Raw genomic sequence first — 17,974 nt, forward strand, 5'->3', positions numbered from 1 at the left:
TTAAACTACGTCACTCTCCTCATACAGCAGGAATCACAGGGAGGTTATTGTTTTATGTATTTTGTGGTTGTTGATGAAATAATGTTTCGTTACCTGTAATGAAGCAACTAACTGTATACGATCTTTGATAGTTATGCGCGGGTAGATATAGTGGGGGCGGGGCCTGTTATCTGCAGAAGGAAGACGTTTGCTGTGTTCGAAATGCCTGTACTAGCAGAACGGACACTATGAACAAAAATACTAGCAGTACGTACTGATTTGTCTAAAATGAAGTATGCAGTATGCAAACAAAAGCAAAATGTGCAGTATGCTTAAAAATACCCGGATGTCGTACTGATTCGGAAAAAATCTCCAGTATGCATCGTACCAGCCTACCTCGTCTACTGTATCCCACAATGCAAAGCGCTGGAACGTCACAGCGGCAGTTGAAATGACGGACAACAGCAGCATTCCACAGGAGGGGGCGCTTTAGCTAGAGAAGTAGCGGTTATTGGCCAAATCCCAATCTCCACACTCACGGATTTACGGACTTTGAGGCGCGTTCCCGGTAAATGCGTGAGTGCATAGTGCTGTCCCAATGTCAGATCAGCAAGTGTGTGAGGGCTCTGATGAAGTAGTTCAATAAAGTTTGACCAAAAAAAAAAAATTAAATGTAAATAATTCGAGCATGGACGGGGACGGGAACCGCAAATACGTTTATCTGTAAGTGACAACAATTAAATATTCGCAAATGATTAACATCAATGCCTTTCTGACTTTTGATAGTTTGTTAAATAAAGCTGATCTTATCTTATCTTAAAATAAACACCGTAGGACACACAAATACATGCTGCAGGTCAGCTTTTTTACATATTAAATTAAATGGCCCATCTGGTTTCCAGGCAACGTGTGATGTCATGATAGTGCGTCCCATTCGTCATTTTTATGCAGTTCTCAGACCCTCACGCACTCATGCACTGCACACCTGACGCCATTAAAGTCCGTGAACGTTCAGTGCTTAGGCTGGAGATTGGGATTGGGCCTTGGACTTTGAGGCGTGTTCTCGGTGAGTGTGTGAGTGCTTAGTGCTGTCCCACTGTAAGATCACAGAGTGTGTGAGGGCTCTGATGCGGACTTTTAAACGCCAAATCACTCCATGAGTCCGCATATCTGCAGACTTTCCTATGGGACTTATTCAGAGTTCATAGCGAACTTGGTGACGTATCCGAATGTGATTGCCCAGCCCCCCCACTAAATGTAAACAAATGTCGTAAATTGAAGTAGTATTCAAGAAAGTTTGAACACATGTAAACAATGCGAGCGTGGACGGAGATGGGAACCGCAAATATGTGTATCTGTAAGTCACAGCAATTAAATATTTGCAAATAATTAACATTAATGCCTTTCTGACTAGTGAAAAGCTCCTCCATACTTCATACTACCACCGAACGCAGTATGCAGTACATAGTACGTAGTATATAGTACAGCATTTCGAACTGGCAGAAACCAGGGGGACCCAGGTACACCCATCTACTGTCCGGAGAAGTCTGGCCACAAGTGGTCTTCATGGAAGGGCTGCAGCCAAAAAGCCTTCGACATGGAAACAAGGACAAGCCACTCAACGATGCACGAAAACATAGGAACTGGGCTGCAGAGAAATGGCAGCAGGTGCTCTGGACTGATGAGTCAGAATGTGAAATATTTGGCTGCAGCAGAAGGCAGTTTGTTCGCCGAAGGGCTGGAGAGCGCTACGATAATGAGTGTCTGCAGGCAGCAGTGAAGCATGCTGGAGGTTCCTTGCAAGTTTGGGGCTGCATTTCTGCAAATGGAGTCGGAGATTTGGTCAGGATTAATGGCGTCCTCAATGCTGAGAAATACAGGCAGATACTTATCCATCATGCAATACCATCAGGGAGGCGTATGATTGGCCCCAAATGTATTCTGCAGCAGGACAACAACCCCAAACATACAGCCAATGTCATGAAGAACTATCTTCAGGGTGAAGAAGAACAAGAAGTCCTGGAAGTGATGGTATGGCCCCCACAGAGCCCTGATCTCAACATCATGGAGTCTGTCTGGGAGACAGAAGGATCTGAGGAAGCCTACATCCACAGAAGATCTGTGGTTAGTTCTCCAACATGTTTGGAACAACCTACCAGCCGAGTTCCTTCAGAAACTGTGTGCAAGTGTACCGACAAGAATTGATGCTGTTTTGAAGGCAAAGGGTGGTCACACCAGATATTGATCTGATTTAGATTTCTCTTCTGTTCATTCACTGCATTTTGTTCACATATACATATATATATGTATATATATATATATATATTTTTTTTTTTAATGTGCTCTGTAATCTTTTGGAATGTTCTCTGTATTCATTACCATCTCTGCCTTGTGCAGATGATGTGGTTCTGTTGGCTTCATCCAGCTGGGACCTCCAGAAGACGGAGCTGAGCCTGAAGGCAAAGCTTGCAGTTCACCAGTTGATCTACGTTCCAACCCTCACCTGTTGTCATGTGTGGTCCCTTTGAAGGTTTTCCGGGCACGTCCAACTGGGAGGAGACCTCTGGGCAGACCCAGAGATCGCCAGTGGGATTATATATCCTACCAGGTCTGGTAACGCCTCAGGATACTCCAGGAGGAGCTGGAAAACGTTGTTACAGAGAGGGATGTCTGGGTCAACTGGTTTAGCTGAGACCCGACCAGACCCAACCCGACCCGACCCAGATAGAGGAAGAAAACGGGCGGATGGATTCAATATTTATTGTTTAAGATTTAACATTTGAAGTTCATCAGTTACTCAGCAGGATCGTCCTTATGACACAAGGAACACCGAAACACGTTTTATGAAGTGACTTCATCATCATCCTGTGGTCACATGACCCATATCAGTGACTGAGTGATGATTCATACGAGGCGGGGGGGGGGGGGTTGAACTCTGACTCATATTTTGGCATTTCATTATAAATCTGTCAGTGTAAGATTAAATAGCTGTGTGTGTGTGTGTGTGTGTGTGTGTGTGTGTGTTAGTTTCAGGGTTGAATAACTGATGTGATGGTGTGTGTCATATGTACTGTTGTACTGAAGCGTCTCTCTGTGAGTGTAAACTGTGTGTTGTGTGTGTTACAGATGGTGTGTGTCTGGTATGTGTGTTTGGTATGTTTGTGTAGTGTGTCTGGTATGTGTGTGTGTGTGTGTGTGTGTGTGTGTGTGGTCTGTACTCCCCTCTGTAAGTGTAAATGTGATGTTTGAACCTCGTCTCCTTCTGTTTGCTTTGGGAGGCGCCTGAGGAAACAATGAGGGATTGTCTTCTTCTTCTGCCCTCGAGCGGCCACTTGACATCACTTCCTGTTCCTCAGTTTAACAGACTTCATCCTGAGAGGCTATTTTAGGTCTCAGAGTGCAGCTACCATTAAAGGAAAACTGGTCCGCTGGTCCGTAGTCTCTCTCTCCTTTCAGGGTTGAAAAAAACATCTAGGGGCGCTGGTTTAGCTCAGTTGGTAGAGCAGGCGGCCCATGTACAGAGGCTGTAGTCCTCGTCGCACTGATCGCAGGTTCGACTCCAGGTCTGCCGATAATTTGGTGCATGCCATCCCCCCTTTCTACTTCCAACGTTTCCTGTCTATCTCCAGGTGTCCTATGAATAAAGGCACAAAAATAATCTTAAAATAAAAAAAAAAGAAACATCTACACAGTCCTGGAAACAAGAGTCTCCTTCAAAATAAAAGCCCTCTCACTAAACCATCAAAAATAGGATATAAAATCCTAGACTGTGTGTCATATCATATAATATAATAATAATAAATTAATAACAATGTTAATAATAATGATAACAATATTAATAATTAGAATAATAAACATAATGTTCATATTATTATTATTAACAATAATTATTATTATTATAAGGATATTAGCAGGAGGAGTTAATGAGACACTCGGCCGATAACATTTTATTTAGAGTCCAGAGATCAGGAGCCTCATATTAAATACTGTAGACATGTTCACAGTGAGGGTAATATGCAGTCTATATATACACAGAATGTATATATTCACAACATACAGACTCTATATGGCCACAGTATCCTGTATTTACAAGCTGTTTATTTGCTGAATGATCTGAAGCTGCGGTGGGGGCGGGGCCTGATTCGGGGGCGTGGCCTGATTGGTCGGTAGCTCTTCTCTCCAACATGCCTTCAGCATGACAGTAAACTGGTTTATCAAGTGAAGGAAAAGGTGAAGTAACAGAAAACTTTCGACGACTCCCACCTGGACGAGAAGCACGAGACGGTGAAGAAACACACGAGGAAGAAGATGAGTTCAAAGTTTAACCGAAGAAGAAGAGTGTGAGGAGTAAACAGCAGCAGGGTAAGTCGCTGAGCTCCGTCAGGCCTGTTTGGTTTAAGTGCCGAGTTCACTGTAAAGTTTAACATGTTAACATGGCAAGTCTAATATATGTACATGTATGTCTCGCGCTTGCTGTCTCGTGCCTCAGTGTTACGTGGCGGTGCCTAAGTTTCTTCCGTTAATCTCGGTGAAGTGTGTGTGTGTGTGTGTGTGTGTTTGATAAATAGCAGAAACAGCTGATTGTTTGTTGTCTGCGGAGTTTGTACTTTCTGTTTGATGAGTTTTTCTCGGTGAACTTTTAAATGTAGTTGAAGCTTCTTGTTCGGAGGAGCAGCCACACCCATCAGCCGTGTCCCCGGAGGTTAGACCCTGACTACATTCTGCGGTCACTGAAGCAACAGGAAGAATTTAACCCTTTAAATGAAGGTTTCAGAGTAAACTGAGCTGATAGCTGCTCCACATGTCGAAGTAAATGTTTCTGATGTTAAATTACAACATGAAAAAAAATAATTCAACCTTTTTACACCTGACGGAACAACAAATAAAGTTTCTCTTTTTATTAGTTTGAAATCACATGTTGTAATAAATTAAACCGACATATGTAACAACAGTGACTGTATATATAGATGGATAACGCGTCTCCATCTGCTCCCATTGTACAAAATTGATGCCAAAATAGCCCCTGTGATAGGCGCTGCCATCTTGCGATGGCGATGTCACATGGTGCCAGAGTCTGCGCAGTAGAGATCGGCGGGTGGCGCCGCCGTAGCCACTTCTGCTAACCCAAACACACACTTAACTTACTGAAACAACAGCAAGGATCCCGCACGCCGGCGTGTTTAACAGCAGAACAGCTTCTTGTGTTGGTCTGAGGTTAAAGTTCACAGGTATGGAAACTTCAATGACTGTAGTGATTGATTTAGTTACGTTTCCACTCGCGGATCATCCTCTGTTCTGCTCACCCGGAACTGATCGGCTGCAGGAGCCGAATGTGTCAACAGAGCTGTCAATCATCATTTTGACAGCATCAAATAACTAATTAAAAATAAACTTGTCAGAAAAATTAACACATGGACGTAAATCAGCAGGATAAGAACTAATTATAATGACAGAAACCATGTTTGAGAAAAATGTATTTTGATTTTATAGTTTGACTCATGTCCCATCTGTTAACATGGAGGAGGCGGGCTTTATGAGCTATACTGCAGCCAGTCAGCAGGGGGCGCCCGAAATGTTTTGGCTTCACTTTTAGGTAGCTGTCATGTCGTCCATCTTTTTATACAGTCTATGTTTAACAAAATAAAAGCACTCTTATACATATATATATATTTATATATATATATGTTCATATATATAGACACACACACACACACACACACACACACGTGTAAATGTATTTTTTTGTATAGGGACAATTATGAAGCAAGTAAACCGATGCCACACACTACAGCATTTATAGCCTTGGCTAATTCGCAATGCCCGTCCCTAGATGGGCTTTTAAAATACATAAAATCAACGACAAATGCACAAGAGTGCAAAACAGACTCAACCATAAAACAGATTCAGATTCAATATATCCTACAATAAAACCTACTGTAAAACAGGAAGCACAAAATCATACATGACTACAAGACTGAGCCCTCTTTAAAAACAGTTTCAGTTTGAGTTTAAAATGCTCCCGGTCAGTTTGAGCTGCAGGTAAGACATTCCACATATTGATTCCCTGAACAGTAAAAGCGCTTCATCCGAGTGATAATTTACGAAAGGGCACCCTACAATCTCCATTAGATGCTCCACGAGTTACAGAGCCTGATACTGTCAGTGGAACTACAAGGTCACTGAGCACCTGAATAGCCTGACGATATACAGTATGTATTACAGTAATATAATGGTGTCTGTTTGCGTCCCTTCAGGATGGCTCGGCGCTCTCAGTGCTCCTCTGCGGGGGACAACCCTCTGGACCCAAACTACCTCCCCCCTCACTACCGGGAGGAGTATCGCCTGGCTGTGGATGTGCTGGTGGAGGAGGACCTGGACGAGTACTATCACTTCCTGCTGAAAGCGGACGTGGTGGACTTCCTGTCCTCAGCTGAGATCGAGTACATTCAGCGCTCAGTTCGTGTCCCTCAGCACATCGAGCACCCTGAACAGCGTTTTCTGGAGGCGGGGGACGACGGCTCGTCCGACACCTACTGGCCGCTTCACTCAGACCTGGACGCTCCGGGTCTGGACCTCGGCTGGCCTCAGATTCACCACTTCATCGGCCCTACAGAGGTCACGACCCTGGTCAACCCTCCCGAGCCTGACATGCCGAGCATCAAGGAGCAGGCAAGACGTCTCATCAAGAACGCTCAGCAGGTACGCTTGTGTGTCCATGGTACTCTTTATTATTATTAATAGAAATCTATTATTTATTATTAGTTTATTTATAATTTAATTTAATTATTATATGTATTATGTTTCTGCTTTATATTTCACATGTAGGGTGTGTCCTGATTGCCTGCCTGACATTTTAATAAAGTTTGACTGATAGAATGTTGTTCCTCTTACTGTTTTTTTTTATGTGACCTTTGACCTCCTCAGGTGGTTGCCATAGTGATGGACATGTTTACGGATGTTGACATATTTGCAGATATTCTGAACGCGGCCATGAGGAACGTCGCCGTCTACGTTCTCTTAGACAAAGAGAACTGTCATCACTTCCTCAACATGGTCTCAAACTGCAGAGTCCACCTGCAGAGCATCCAGGTGAGAGTTTGTATGATAACATCACGATCATCAGAAGAAGAAGGCTTTCAGTATATTTTAAAACTTCAGGTCGTCTGGATTAATGAAGTTAATTAAGTGTTGTTAAAGTTCATTACCTCACACAAAGATCATTCTCTGGTTTACGTATTTTCCTCTTTCAGACTGTAAATAAACTCAGACTGTAACCTTTAAATAATTATCTAATTCTGAATTTAAAGTTAACGAGAGAAGCTGAAGATGAAACCTGCTGCCATGTTAAAACACATTTCTGAATTCTTAAAAAACAAATCTGGTGACTTTTTGTTTGACGGTCCAAACTAACATTAATGATAACATGATAACATTAAATATAAAATATATTAACATTAAATATAAAATATTATATTAATGTTACCTATAAAATACATCTGTCAGCTGCATGAGACTCATTTCTGTACAGAGGAAAATCATCAGTATTATGGATGTTTTTATCTGCTGTGTGTTTCATGTAAGTGATGTGTATGCTAAGCTATCAATGCTGTGTTGTTGTCTTTGTGTTTCTGAACCTGCTGAGAGGAGATTGAAGCGTGAGTGTTCTGGCACTTTTACATCACATTGATGTTAGTTAACTTGTGTTGTCCCTGAGTCAGACAGTAAAAGAGATATTTAAGTGTTTTCCCTCGATAGTTTTTACTGCATATGAAGGGAAGTTAAGAAGCCATTTTCTTTCTCCTTTGTTTAAAGTGGTGCTGCTAATGCAATGCTGCCCCCTAGCTGAGGTTGTATGTAAAGCACTACATTATGTACCAGCTGATTTAATGTGTGTGTGTTTCAGTGTCTGCGTGTGCGAACAGTCTGTGGAATCACGTATCAATGCCGCTCAGGGAAATCCTTCAGAGGTCAGATGATGGACCGCTTCCTGTTGACAGACTGCAGGGCGGTACTGAGTGGAAACTACAGGCAAGTCTGCTTAAAGAGACATCACACCTGGATTTGTCTGATTCTTTTATGTTCTAATAGATGTTTTCTATTTGTTTGACACACATATGCCATGAATTCAGTGCTTCTACTAAAACGGCTTTTTTGTGTCTTTGTGCAGCTTCATGTGGTCTTTTGAGAAGCTCCACCGCTGTATGGCACACCTGTTCCTTGGACAGCTGGTTTCCACCTTTGATGAAGAGTTTCGTATTCTGTTTGCTCAGTCCCAACCGCTGATAATGGAAAATGTGCTCCCTCCGATGGAAGACTTTAGCCTGTTACAGAAGAGACAATACCCCTCTGAAAGACATTTACCGTACAGGGAGCCAAGAAAATTCCTGTCACTGGATACCGCTCATCCAGACGACTGGGCGAGACATTCCCATGATGACCGTACAGATCCAGATCAGAGAATGATGCCCCTTAAAATACAGGAAGTGTTGTGTGGCCCAGCAGAGGTGTACAGCAGATATCTGTCCCAGCAATCACGCTTGGATCCGACTTTTGATCAGTGTCCCTCCAAGATGCAAATGATGGAAAATCCTGCCTTCAAACGTCACAGTTATGCCGAAGGAGGTCATGGTAGGTACTCATACCCATTTCTGCAGGGGGCACCAGAGCACGAGAACCAGGGGCGGCAGCTTCACAGGGGGCAGCAGCCGTTTGCAGGAGCGGAAAGAGAAGCAGATTGCAGTGGATATGACCGGTTCTGGAACCAAGACTTTCATACAGCAGATCAATATTCTGAACCTGGTTTACCACCAGAGATGGACCCACATGATGACTTCGACCCTGTTCTTAACTACTTATCATCCACCAGAAACGCAGACTTCAACCAAAGCTCAGAGAATTTGCCTGCGGCAGATTTACTGTCTAGTCCATCACAACACCGTAGACTGAGTTTAGGCCAGCCGTACGCCTGTCAAACGTCCCCAACCCCCTCAAATACAACTGATCAGAAAAAACATTTCTTAGAGACTAACACTGACCGCAAGGATCCGACGGTGAAAAGAGGGCTAAGAAACTGGAGGATTAACTCATACCTCAGTGCATATGATAATCCTGGAGATGATGGCCTACCATCAACACCACCTAATGCACCGAATCCTTTTGAGGATCCTTCTGAAACTATTCAACAGACAGCATCAGGCATAGATGTATCTGTCCCTAAAATTCCTAATGTCAGAGAGTTTAAGATTCCTGCAATTCCCAGGGCAAGTCAGATGCCAAGTTATGCCAAAACCACAGCACGAGAGCCGCCAAAGAAAACACCCGACGAACCTCCTGCAGCGACAGCAGAAGCCAAACCGACACCGACACCTTCAGAATCATCTTCCACGACTGAAGGGGAGAAGGCCGAGGAGGCAGAGCCAAAGGAACCTAAAACTGTTCAAAGGGAGGACTCGTTCCGCAGGAAGCACAATGCAGCTGTACAGAGGAGCTCCAGGTTACGCTCCTCTCTGATATTCAACTCTCTGGAGCAGCAGCATACTGCACAAGATACCAAAACTGCTCCAGGCCAACAGGATGAGGAAAGTAAGGCTGAACAGAAGAAACTACCTTATGTTTCTCAGGTTTTTGGACACAAGAGGTCTACAGCAAGAGAACCTTTTGAATGGAGCCGTTACATTAAGTCATCCACCTTAAATAATGCTGTCATAGACTCCAAACTGGATGATGGAAACATTAAAGCAGAAGATAAAGACTCAGCAAAGGACAAACATTCAAAGGATCTTTCAGAAAACTCTGAGGTAAAACCGCCAGTTGAGGAGAAAGTGAATTCATCAGCACCAATGCTTCAATCCAAGTCTCCTGATGCTGAGCCGCCCAAAGCTGGTCAGACACACAAACCTTCGCTCACTGGTCCAGTGTTTGTGGATATGAGTGATCCGGATAACAGGCTCATGTTTTTCAAAGAGTTAGCAGCAAAACGCAAAGCCGCTAAGGCAGCCGAGGCTGAAAAGAACAAAGACAAAATTCTCATGAAAACACCCACTGAACCAACTATCACTACTGTGAAAAAGGAGGAAGCAGTGCCAAACACACCCTCAGAGAAAATGGCTGATACCTCAGCATCTGAAGGTTTATCAGAAGAAAATGCCGCTAGAGTCAGTCAACATTTAGATCCCAGCGATAAAACTAACAAGGAGGATGTTCAGTCAAAGAATGATCCCAAAACCCCCCAAAGCTCTAACGACGAACAAAGCAGAATTTCAACTGATTCTGAGAAGAGAGAATCAAAGAACAGCCAATCAGAAGCAGCTCTGCACGTTTCTGCAGAGACAGAAACACCTCGGGTTGAAGCACCAAAAGAACAACAGCTGTCAAACCCTGCTGTGAATAAGAGAAGCCTCAGTCGTCCACCGACACTAACCAATGCTTTTCATGCTAATGTTCCTTCCATAGCACAAGGCACTGGGGAACCTGGAAGGCCACGCCTTGATTCTACCTCTCAGGATCCTGGTCCAGTGGAGATACCGTCATCCTCTCCTGCAGTGCTCCCTGAATGGCTCAATGAATCAGAACAAAACTCAGTTCACATTCTGTCACATCCTGGTCCACAGATCAGTCCTTCGCACTCTGGATCTGCTCCTTTTTCCACTTCAGCTGAGAACAAATCTTCTGATGTCAAATCTATTGAAGACTCAATCTCAACCCGGACTTCCAGCATTTTACCCCAAAATGCAAATGAATCCTGTAGCCCCTCTGAACCCTCCAAGTCAGTGAAGGAAATGTCTTCTTTCAGCCAAACACAGTCTGAGTTGACAAAAGCTCATCAACATTCAGTTTCCACTTTAACTTTGTCTAAAACCTGTTCAGCAGTTTTCTCTCGTGTTGAATCTGAGATTTCTCCTGGTTCACTCCCAGACCCTTCTTCATTGCAGACCTCTACAAAAATAAACTGTGGAGAAAAGCATGTTCCTGAATCAGAAAACAAACCTGTTGTAAAGGCTGTTATAGAGGGAAATGAGGTGGTTCATTCATCAAAGAACATTGAAGCTGATAGCACACCTCTTAGCATTAGCTCACCATTGTCCTGTTTACCTGAAGCATCTGATCTTGAAAGTAAATCCAGATCGGATCAAAATGAACCAATAACTCTACCCGGCTCCCCAGCAGACCCTCCGACTGAGCATCCAGATTTTACTTCTGGTTCCTCCACGTCAAATGCATCAAAACAAGTGACCCCTCCTCCTGAACCTCACCTCTCACCTGCAACTTCCTGTCCAGCTGAAACAGGATCAGCTTATTCCCCTCTGTCTGAAACACTTCTGTCCCCTGAGACTGAACAAACACACAGGTGCTCAGATTCGATCTGTCCTCCCAGCCCAAAGGACTCAGACCAAACTCTAATACTTCCATCAAAAGAAACTTCTGGCTTCACTGAGCCTGATCTGCTTCACACAACACCTCAGTCTATGACTGAAGACCCACCAGAGTCAACTGTACCTGCTGAAGACATTCAGAAAGAGTCTGGTGAGAAAGACACTGATGCAGAGACCACAAGCATCACCAATAAATCCACTGTACAAATCTGCAGCGAGAAAACAAACGACCAAAGCTCAGAGCTGCCAGAAATCCCATCAGATGAGGTGGCTCCTCAGTCTCCTCCGTCCAAGCTGCAGAAATCAAACCAGTCTCGCTACCACTCATCAACCGCCAACGTGCTCTCGAGCAGCAACCTCAGAGACGACACCAAGCTGCTTCTGGAACAAATTTCTGCAAACAGCCAAAGCAGGAACGAGGCGACCAAAGAGTCTGCGGTCACAGATGACGAGAAAGAAGATGAAAATGACAAAAATGCAAAGAGGGACAAAGATCGAGGAGTCCGGACGCGCAGAGAACCACCGAAGTCCGACCAGGAGCGCGACAAGCTGCTGGAGAGGATTCAGAGCATGAGGAAGGAGAGGAAGGTTTACAGCCGGTTTGAGGTATGAACACATCAATACTTTTATGAACTGTCTAAACGCATGTTTGGTTTCCCTGTAGTTATTCAGTCTGTGTCTGTGTAACTTTCACAGATGGCACCTTAAATGGATGAGAAGATGAGCGGATGAAGAGTGAATACAGTTTGATAGAAATGGAGACCAAGACACAAAAGAGGAAAGAGGTCTATTCATGTCACATAAACTTATTATGTGAAGAGGATCTGTGACAGAGACGAGCTTAAAATCTGTGATATAAACCAGTACAGACCAGATGTCCCAGTCATGTGTGCTGGTTCTTACTGTGTGAACGGACTCAGACTTAATGTATGTGATCAAATGTGTTTTTGTGACTGCGTGGGGACGTGCAATGTTTGCTGCAAGTTCTTTCTGAGAAGACGAGCGCCGACAGCCTCACTGTAATAAACTGTAATGACTCATTTAAAGTAGCAAACATACTGCAGTATGTATTTTATCACATGTATTCCACTGTTATATTAAACAAAGATGCTGATAATTTCACGTGTTTGTAAAAGAGGTGGATTTTAAATTCATCCATGCAGGTGATTTTGTGATGTAAATAAATCAAACTTTAATTTTGATGTAAAAATAGGATTTCATCCTGTGTTTACATCCAACTTTATTACGTATCTTTATGTTATTGACATAATGCAGCTGGAGTGTCTGGGGTCAAAGGTCAACTTCCATTAAAGGTAAATTCACCCAAATTACATTAATCAAATTTTGTTTAATTAAAGACAAACAAATAAATGTTTAAATGTAAAACAATATTTTTATGAGATTTTAAATCAAACCTGTCAAACGTGTTCATCAGATGTATGATACCTGTCAATAAAACATTTTAAACTGTTAACTGGTTCAGTTCTTAAGAATATAAATATATTAAAGTGCAGACATGTTGAAAGTTCTGATATATATTAATAAAGACTCTTTAACAGATCTGCACTGACGGAGAGACAACATGAAAATGTCTTTATTTAATCATCAAAAGCTTTTATAACTTTATTTATGATGTCTATTTAAAGTGATTCTTGAATAATTACGTGATTCCGTTTCCTCGTGAATACACGAACATCTTATTTAGAGGATATAAGGAACTTTTAATTTATATTATAATAATTGAATGTAGTATTTTTATATTATATTTTTGTATAATATTTGTATATCCTGTTATGTACTGAGTTTTAATGTATTGTTCTTTATTGCATCTATAGTAATTAATCGCTTGATAACATCATAAGGAACATGTTGGTGGGATGAAACCATAACTTACTTTGCCTGTGATTCCCAAGCCTACACACCTGTCCTCTAGCGCTGCCCTTAGGCCAAAAGTGTGGGTTACCACTTTTCACCAAATCCTTCAATTCATCTCACAAGGAGAAATAATATAAATCCAGAAATTACATTTATGAGCCTTCCAGTGGTAAGAAATAAAACCAATTAAATTAAGTCTTTATTTCTTCTTTAAAACATGTTTTTTTGTAAAATAATATTAAAGCTTCACAAAGCAGCCAGAACACATTTATTTTGACGTCACACATTAGAAGCATGAAGGACTTTAACTGATTTACTCACTTTATTCAAATTAATTTAAATTAAATAAACTGATTAACAAGTTTACTTTAAAGGACCTGACTGACTTGGTGGGGCTCCTGTTGTGAAGCCCTGTGAACATTTAATCCCAGCTGTGATGAAATGTGCTGCTGTGCTGGTTATGAAAGAGTGGCCGTGCTGCGTCATGAGGAACAGTCGGCCTCTTGTCTTTAATGTCGTTTTTCCTTCACAGCTTGAAAATGTCCCAATAATCTCGTGCTGCTTTACACTAATCTCTGCCTCACTGCATGAAAGACCTCTCAGGGGAAACTCCGGCTGTGAGGAAAACGTTTATTCAGAATTTCATGAACTTTTTGTTTGTTGGTGAAAGTTTGCACAATAATGACTTTAAACCTGAGGAAACTGTACCACATCACAGTGTTCAGCTGGTACGCTTTTGTTGTTAAAAGTCTGGCTGCCAAAGACGGAGAGGAGTTACCTCCTGGGATCTTTGTTTATGGAGGACCTTGGAAGTACCTCACGTTTTTGAATTTGGTGAGTCAGTTATCAATATCATCTGATATTTACAGTATGAGTGTGCAGTTATGTCTTTTGCAGCTATGACCACTGAAAACTATCATGTTATTTGTGATATTTAAGTTGTTGCAGATGTGTTTCTTTGGCCTGGCGGCTGTGAATGATCTTCAACACGGGAAGAACTCGGACAGTTCTCTGAGCAGATGTAAAGACCTTCTCTTCTCTGTCTTTGCCTTCCCCGTGGGCATGGTGAGAAAAACGTTAATTATTTTATTGTTTCCATCATTAAACAAGAGCTGTGCTTTACTTACCTCCACGTTCTGCTTGTTCAGTTTGTTGTTCTGCTTTTCTGGACAATCTTCGCCTACGACAGAGAATTAGTGTACCCAGCTTCTATCGACGCCTTCTTCCCCCCCTGGATTAATCATGCGATGGTCTGTAAACCTGCATTTTAATTACCTTAAACCAACAATAATTCTAATAAGCTGTTCTTTATAATGATTTACTGTTTTCTCAGCACACGTTCGTCCTTCCTGTTTTACTGGGAGAAGTGTTGCTGCAGCCTCACGTCTACCCGCAGATGAAACCTGCATTAGCAGCGTTAGCGGCTGTGGGATTAGCTTACTTATTCTGGTGAGTGTTGAGTCGACATAAAACCTACAGAGAAACTCGAATTTTAATATGGATAGGGTTAACTCACAAACGGCATGACATTTAAAAACATCTTTCAGGTGTCTTAAGGCTAAAAACAGTGTCAAAGTGTTAATTCATTCATTTATGTGCTAATTCAACATTTCAAGGACTTGAACTTTACTTGGATGTTTTCATTTGTGCTTCTTTTACCTTCCACAACAATTCAAGGGAAATATTTGGGCTGCACTTCGTTTTTTCACGGAGAAACGATGGATTAAAACCTCAGAAACAAACTCAGTGTATTTCATACAGAAAAATTGTTTCTATTTAAATTATGTTTTTACAAGACTGGACGAGTCTGCAGCCGTTCATCACAAACTGCTGGAGGGTAAAAATAAAAATGACAAACTACTGTAAAACTTTATTATTTACTGTCCATTTATCATGTTTAAAACATGAATTTCATATTTACTGTTTCAGTCTGTGTGGGTGGAAACTCTAAATATTTGCATTTCTGAGAGAGTCAGAAGACGTCCTGACAGAGTTTGTCTCTCTGAACGGGTTCTGCAGGATCGTCTGGGTGTTCCTGTCGGTGGGAGTTTGGGTGTATCCCCTTCTTGGACATTTCAGCCCCGCAGGTCTGGTGGGCTTTTTCTTTTTCAACATGTTGGTGGTGACGTCGCTCTACGTGCTGGGAGACAAACTCAACGCCCTCGTGTGGAGTAAGAAACAGTTAAATGTAGGAACGATGGTGGCTTTAATCTGTGTCTAACCTCTGTCTTTGTCTCTTTTAGGGAAGGACACGAACACACAAACACAATAATTCATAAAAACGTAAACCTGTATCTTTCAAAGGACGAACAGGCTCTTTTTACAAATAACAGTTTAATTCATAAACGATAAAATGCACCAGAGCTCAGTGAAACACAGTCTGTTTGAGCAGAAGCTTAAATGTTAACAACACTGAGTAAATATTGTTTTATACACATAACTGAATCATACCTCTAAATATAACATTTATCCTTTTAAATGTTTCTTCTCAACTTGTATAACATCATAGTTTTGGCTAAATGCTAACTTCTGTTAACAAACTGTAAGCTACTCTTTAGCATGAGCTCAGATCTAGCTAACATTATGCTAGTACTATCGATAGAGGCCGTGTTATCCTGTGCTCAACAAAAACACATAATCTCAGCATGTAAAGGGCTCATTAAAAACATTAAACAAGAGTTTTTAAAAAAAAGGCCTTTTAACTGTGAACACTTTATAAAACAATTAAAACATTAAAACAAGAAGAACTTTTTCTGTATTTCATTTAACAGTTTCCTGATTGAAAGATGTAAATGTTGTAAATTAATTGAATTAATTAATAAATAACTGAAGTCAGGATTCAACACAATCACAGCACAATGGACTTGGGTCATGTGACCATTGACCTTTAAGTGCATGTTTGTCCTTTAATTTGGTATCCTCTTATTTTGTGTAAATCCAAAAACACGCTGCTGAAGAGCCCAGATTGGATGCCATCATAAATCTGTCAGTTTGTCCTTTAATGACTGGTATAAGATTGTTTTAAAGATCATCCTCCGTTCAGGTCTCTGAAGCCTTTCAGATGTTGGAGGTAGTTTGGATCCGCGTCGACCAAACCGACCGAAAGGATTCTGGCCAATAAATGAACGTCTTCTTCACTAAGATCCTTCTGCAGACGACAGGATTCAAAAATACTTTTATATCATATATATTTATATTTCTTATCAACAACTTGATGAAGTTTGGAGACTTACCTTCTTGTTGGCAGATGATTCAGGAAGTTGTGATCTTTGACTTTTATTTCCCTGTCAAGAAAATCACACTTTTTTCCTCCAGCTGCTGCTATATTGTTATTTTCTGTCTTTTAAAGGTGGATTTACATCTTTACTCTTAAACAAAGAAATACTGAAGCGATTTACTCACCTCTTTGAGTCCTTTGGAGAAGCACATGATGATGAAGAGAAGGCCGACAACAATCTGAGCATGAAAACACACGTCATGATTCGAACTCACAGCTAGAAGTTTGAATATAAATTAAATTAAGTCTCAAATATGTTTAAATAGAAATTTTACTCACTCCCAGCAGGTGAAACATGAGTGTTTCTGTGGTTCTGTCCTTCCTGCACTGATTTCTTCTTCTGTTTGTGAAGAAAGTTTTCAGTCAGTCCGAGACGTGACAAGAAAAACACCGAAGAACCAGCCAAACAGGAAACGCAGCATTTCACCTCAGATGGTAATCATGACACAAAGTGCTGCAAACGTCTGCGTAAAACGTCTGTTCTGTCATTAATAATCATTAATAATCAGTGTTAACACAGTTTTTATTTATTCATTCATTCAACATGGACAGAACAAAACATTTAAACAGCATCATTAAAACGGTTTTATTTCACAGCACCTGTCCACAGGGGAAACATTAAAAAACATTATATAACAGCCATACACAGAAGAGTACAAGATGTTGGAACAGTGTAGTCTGTCTTTCAGCCATAATACCTTTTTTCAGGAAATAAAAAATTAGATAACAAAGGGAAGTGTGACAACAGATCGATTAAATAAGTCCAAGTTTCTTTAACACCTTAAATAGTTTAAAGGTTTACATGAAACAATATGTTATAAAATACTTTATGTAGCACTGCTACTTCTAACCATCTGAGCTCATGTGATGAATCTTGATCACATGATGAAGTCTCCCTGATCTGAATGAAACTAAGTAAAATGACCCACCTGCAGTAGTAGGTACAGGTTTGAGGTCCTCACCTGAGTTCTTTATGTCACTTTTGTTCCAGAACATTTATCGACAGTTTCAGTTACTCTTAATACAAAATTTGATGATTCTACAACAATGATTCTACGAAATCAGACCCTGCTAATGGTTTGTGTTTGTGTGTGTGTGTGTGTCAGGGGGGCATTAATTAATTATTATCCTGATCTACCTGATCTAACCCTAACTTACTTGTGGGATTTTCTGTCGCCAAACTCGTTTATAAATATGTTTTAAAATGTGAGTTAAATTGATATAAAGAATAAATGTAACAGCAGAGAGGCGCATGCGCGCGTGCGCCCCATCTAGAACATTGTGGATGCGTCGCGACGTTTCTTTACCTCTCCGTAAAGCGTTTGTAAAAGCCGTTGTACTTCCGGTTACATGGGTGTGCCTTTATATTAAAAGTCATCACATTCACAGCGAAGCTAAAGAACGTTTAAATACACGCTTTAAAATTAAAGCGCTCAGATTCTCCGGGTTTTTCTTTGAGTGAAGGAGAAAC

The 17,974-nt window shown here is 41.4% G+C and overlaps 2 protein-coding genes across 2 annotated transcripts; both read left to right on the top strand.

Moving 5' to 3' along the window:
• Positions 1-4,168: 4,168 nt before the first annotated feature.
• On the top strand, positions 4,169-12,796 carry fam83ha (family with sequence similarity 83 member Ha). The gene is made up of 6 exons (XM_069677402.1): positions 4,169-4,341; positions 6,234-6,678; positions 6,904-7,068; positions 7,883-8,007; positions 8,147-11,957; positions 12,048-12,796. Exons 2-6 carry the CDS (start codon positions 6,235-6,237, stop codon positions 12,057-12,059), a joined length of 4,557 nt encoding a protein of 1,518 aa, XP_069533503.1. The 5' UTR covers positions 4,169-4,341; position 6,234; the 3' UTR covers positions 12,060-12,796.
• A 1,111-nt stretch (positions 12,797-13,907) lies between these two features.
• On the top strand, positions 13,908-15,447 carry LOC138605243 (androgen-dependent TFPI-regulating protein). Its single transcript, XM_069677370.1, has 5 exons — positions 13,908-14,060; positions 14,166-14,291; positions 14,375-14,476; positions 14,560-14,675; positions 15,246-15,447. The coding sequence occupies exons 1-5, from the start codon at positions 13,908-13,910 to the stop codon at positions 15,445-15,447; spliced, it is 699 nt and encodes a 232-aa protein (XP_069533471.1).
• The last annotated feature ends 2,527 nt before the right edge of the window (positions 15,448-17,974 follow it).

The sequence above is a fragment of the Semicossyphus pulcher genome, unplaced genomic scaffold, assembly GCF_022749685.1.
Source record: "Semicossyphus pulcher isolate SPU_LCO1_2020_fin unplaced genomic scaffold, fSemPul1.0.p SCAF_29, whole genome shotgun sequence".
Classification (NCBI taxonomy): Eukaryota; Metazoa; Chordata; class Actinopteri; order Labriformes; family Labridae; genus Semicossyphus; species Semicossyphus pulcher.

What these genes read in the sequence shown, in the direction of transcription:
- fam83ha (XM_069677402.1), top strand. Translation starts at nt 6,235, where the DNA reads ATGGCTCGGCGCTCTCAGTGCTCCTCTGCGGGGGACAACCCTCTGGAC. An exon ending in TCCACCTGCAGAGCATCCAG is followed by an intron (nt 7,069 to 7,882) that starts GTGAGAGTTTGT and finishes TGTGTGTTTCAG; the next exon opens with TGTCTGCGTGTGCGAACAGT. An exon ending in GTACTGAGTGGAAACTACAG is followed by an intron (nt 8,008 to 8,146) that starts GCAAGTCTGCTT and finishes GTCTTTGTGCAG; the next exon opens with CTTCATGTGGTCTTTTGAGA.
- LOC138605243 (XM_069677370.1), top strand. Translation starts at nt 13,908, where the DNA reads ATGACTTTAAACCTGAGGAAACTGTACCACATCACAGTGTTCAGCTGG. An exon ending in ACCTCACGTTTTTGAATTTG is followed by an intron (nt 14,061 to 14,165) that starts GTGAGTCAGTTA and finishes GTGATATTTAAG; the next exon opens with TTGTTGCAGATGTGTTTCTT. An exon ending in TTGCCTTCCCCGTGGGCATG is followed by an intron (nt 14,292 to 14,374) that starts GTGAGAAAAACG and finishes CTGCTTGTTCAG; the next exon opens with TTTGTTGTTCTGCTTTTCTG.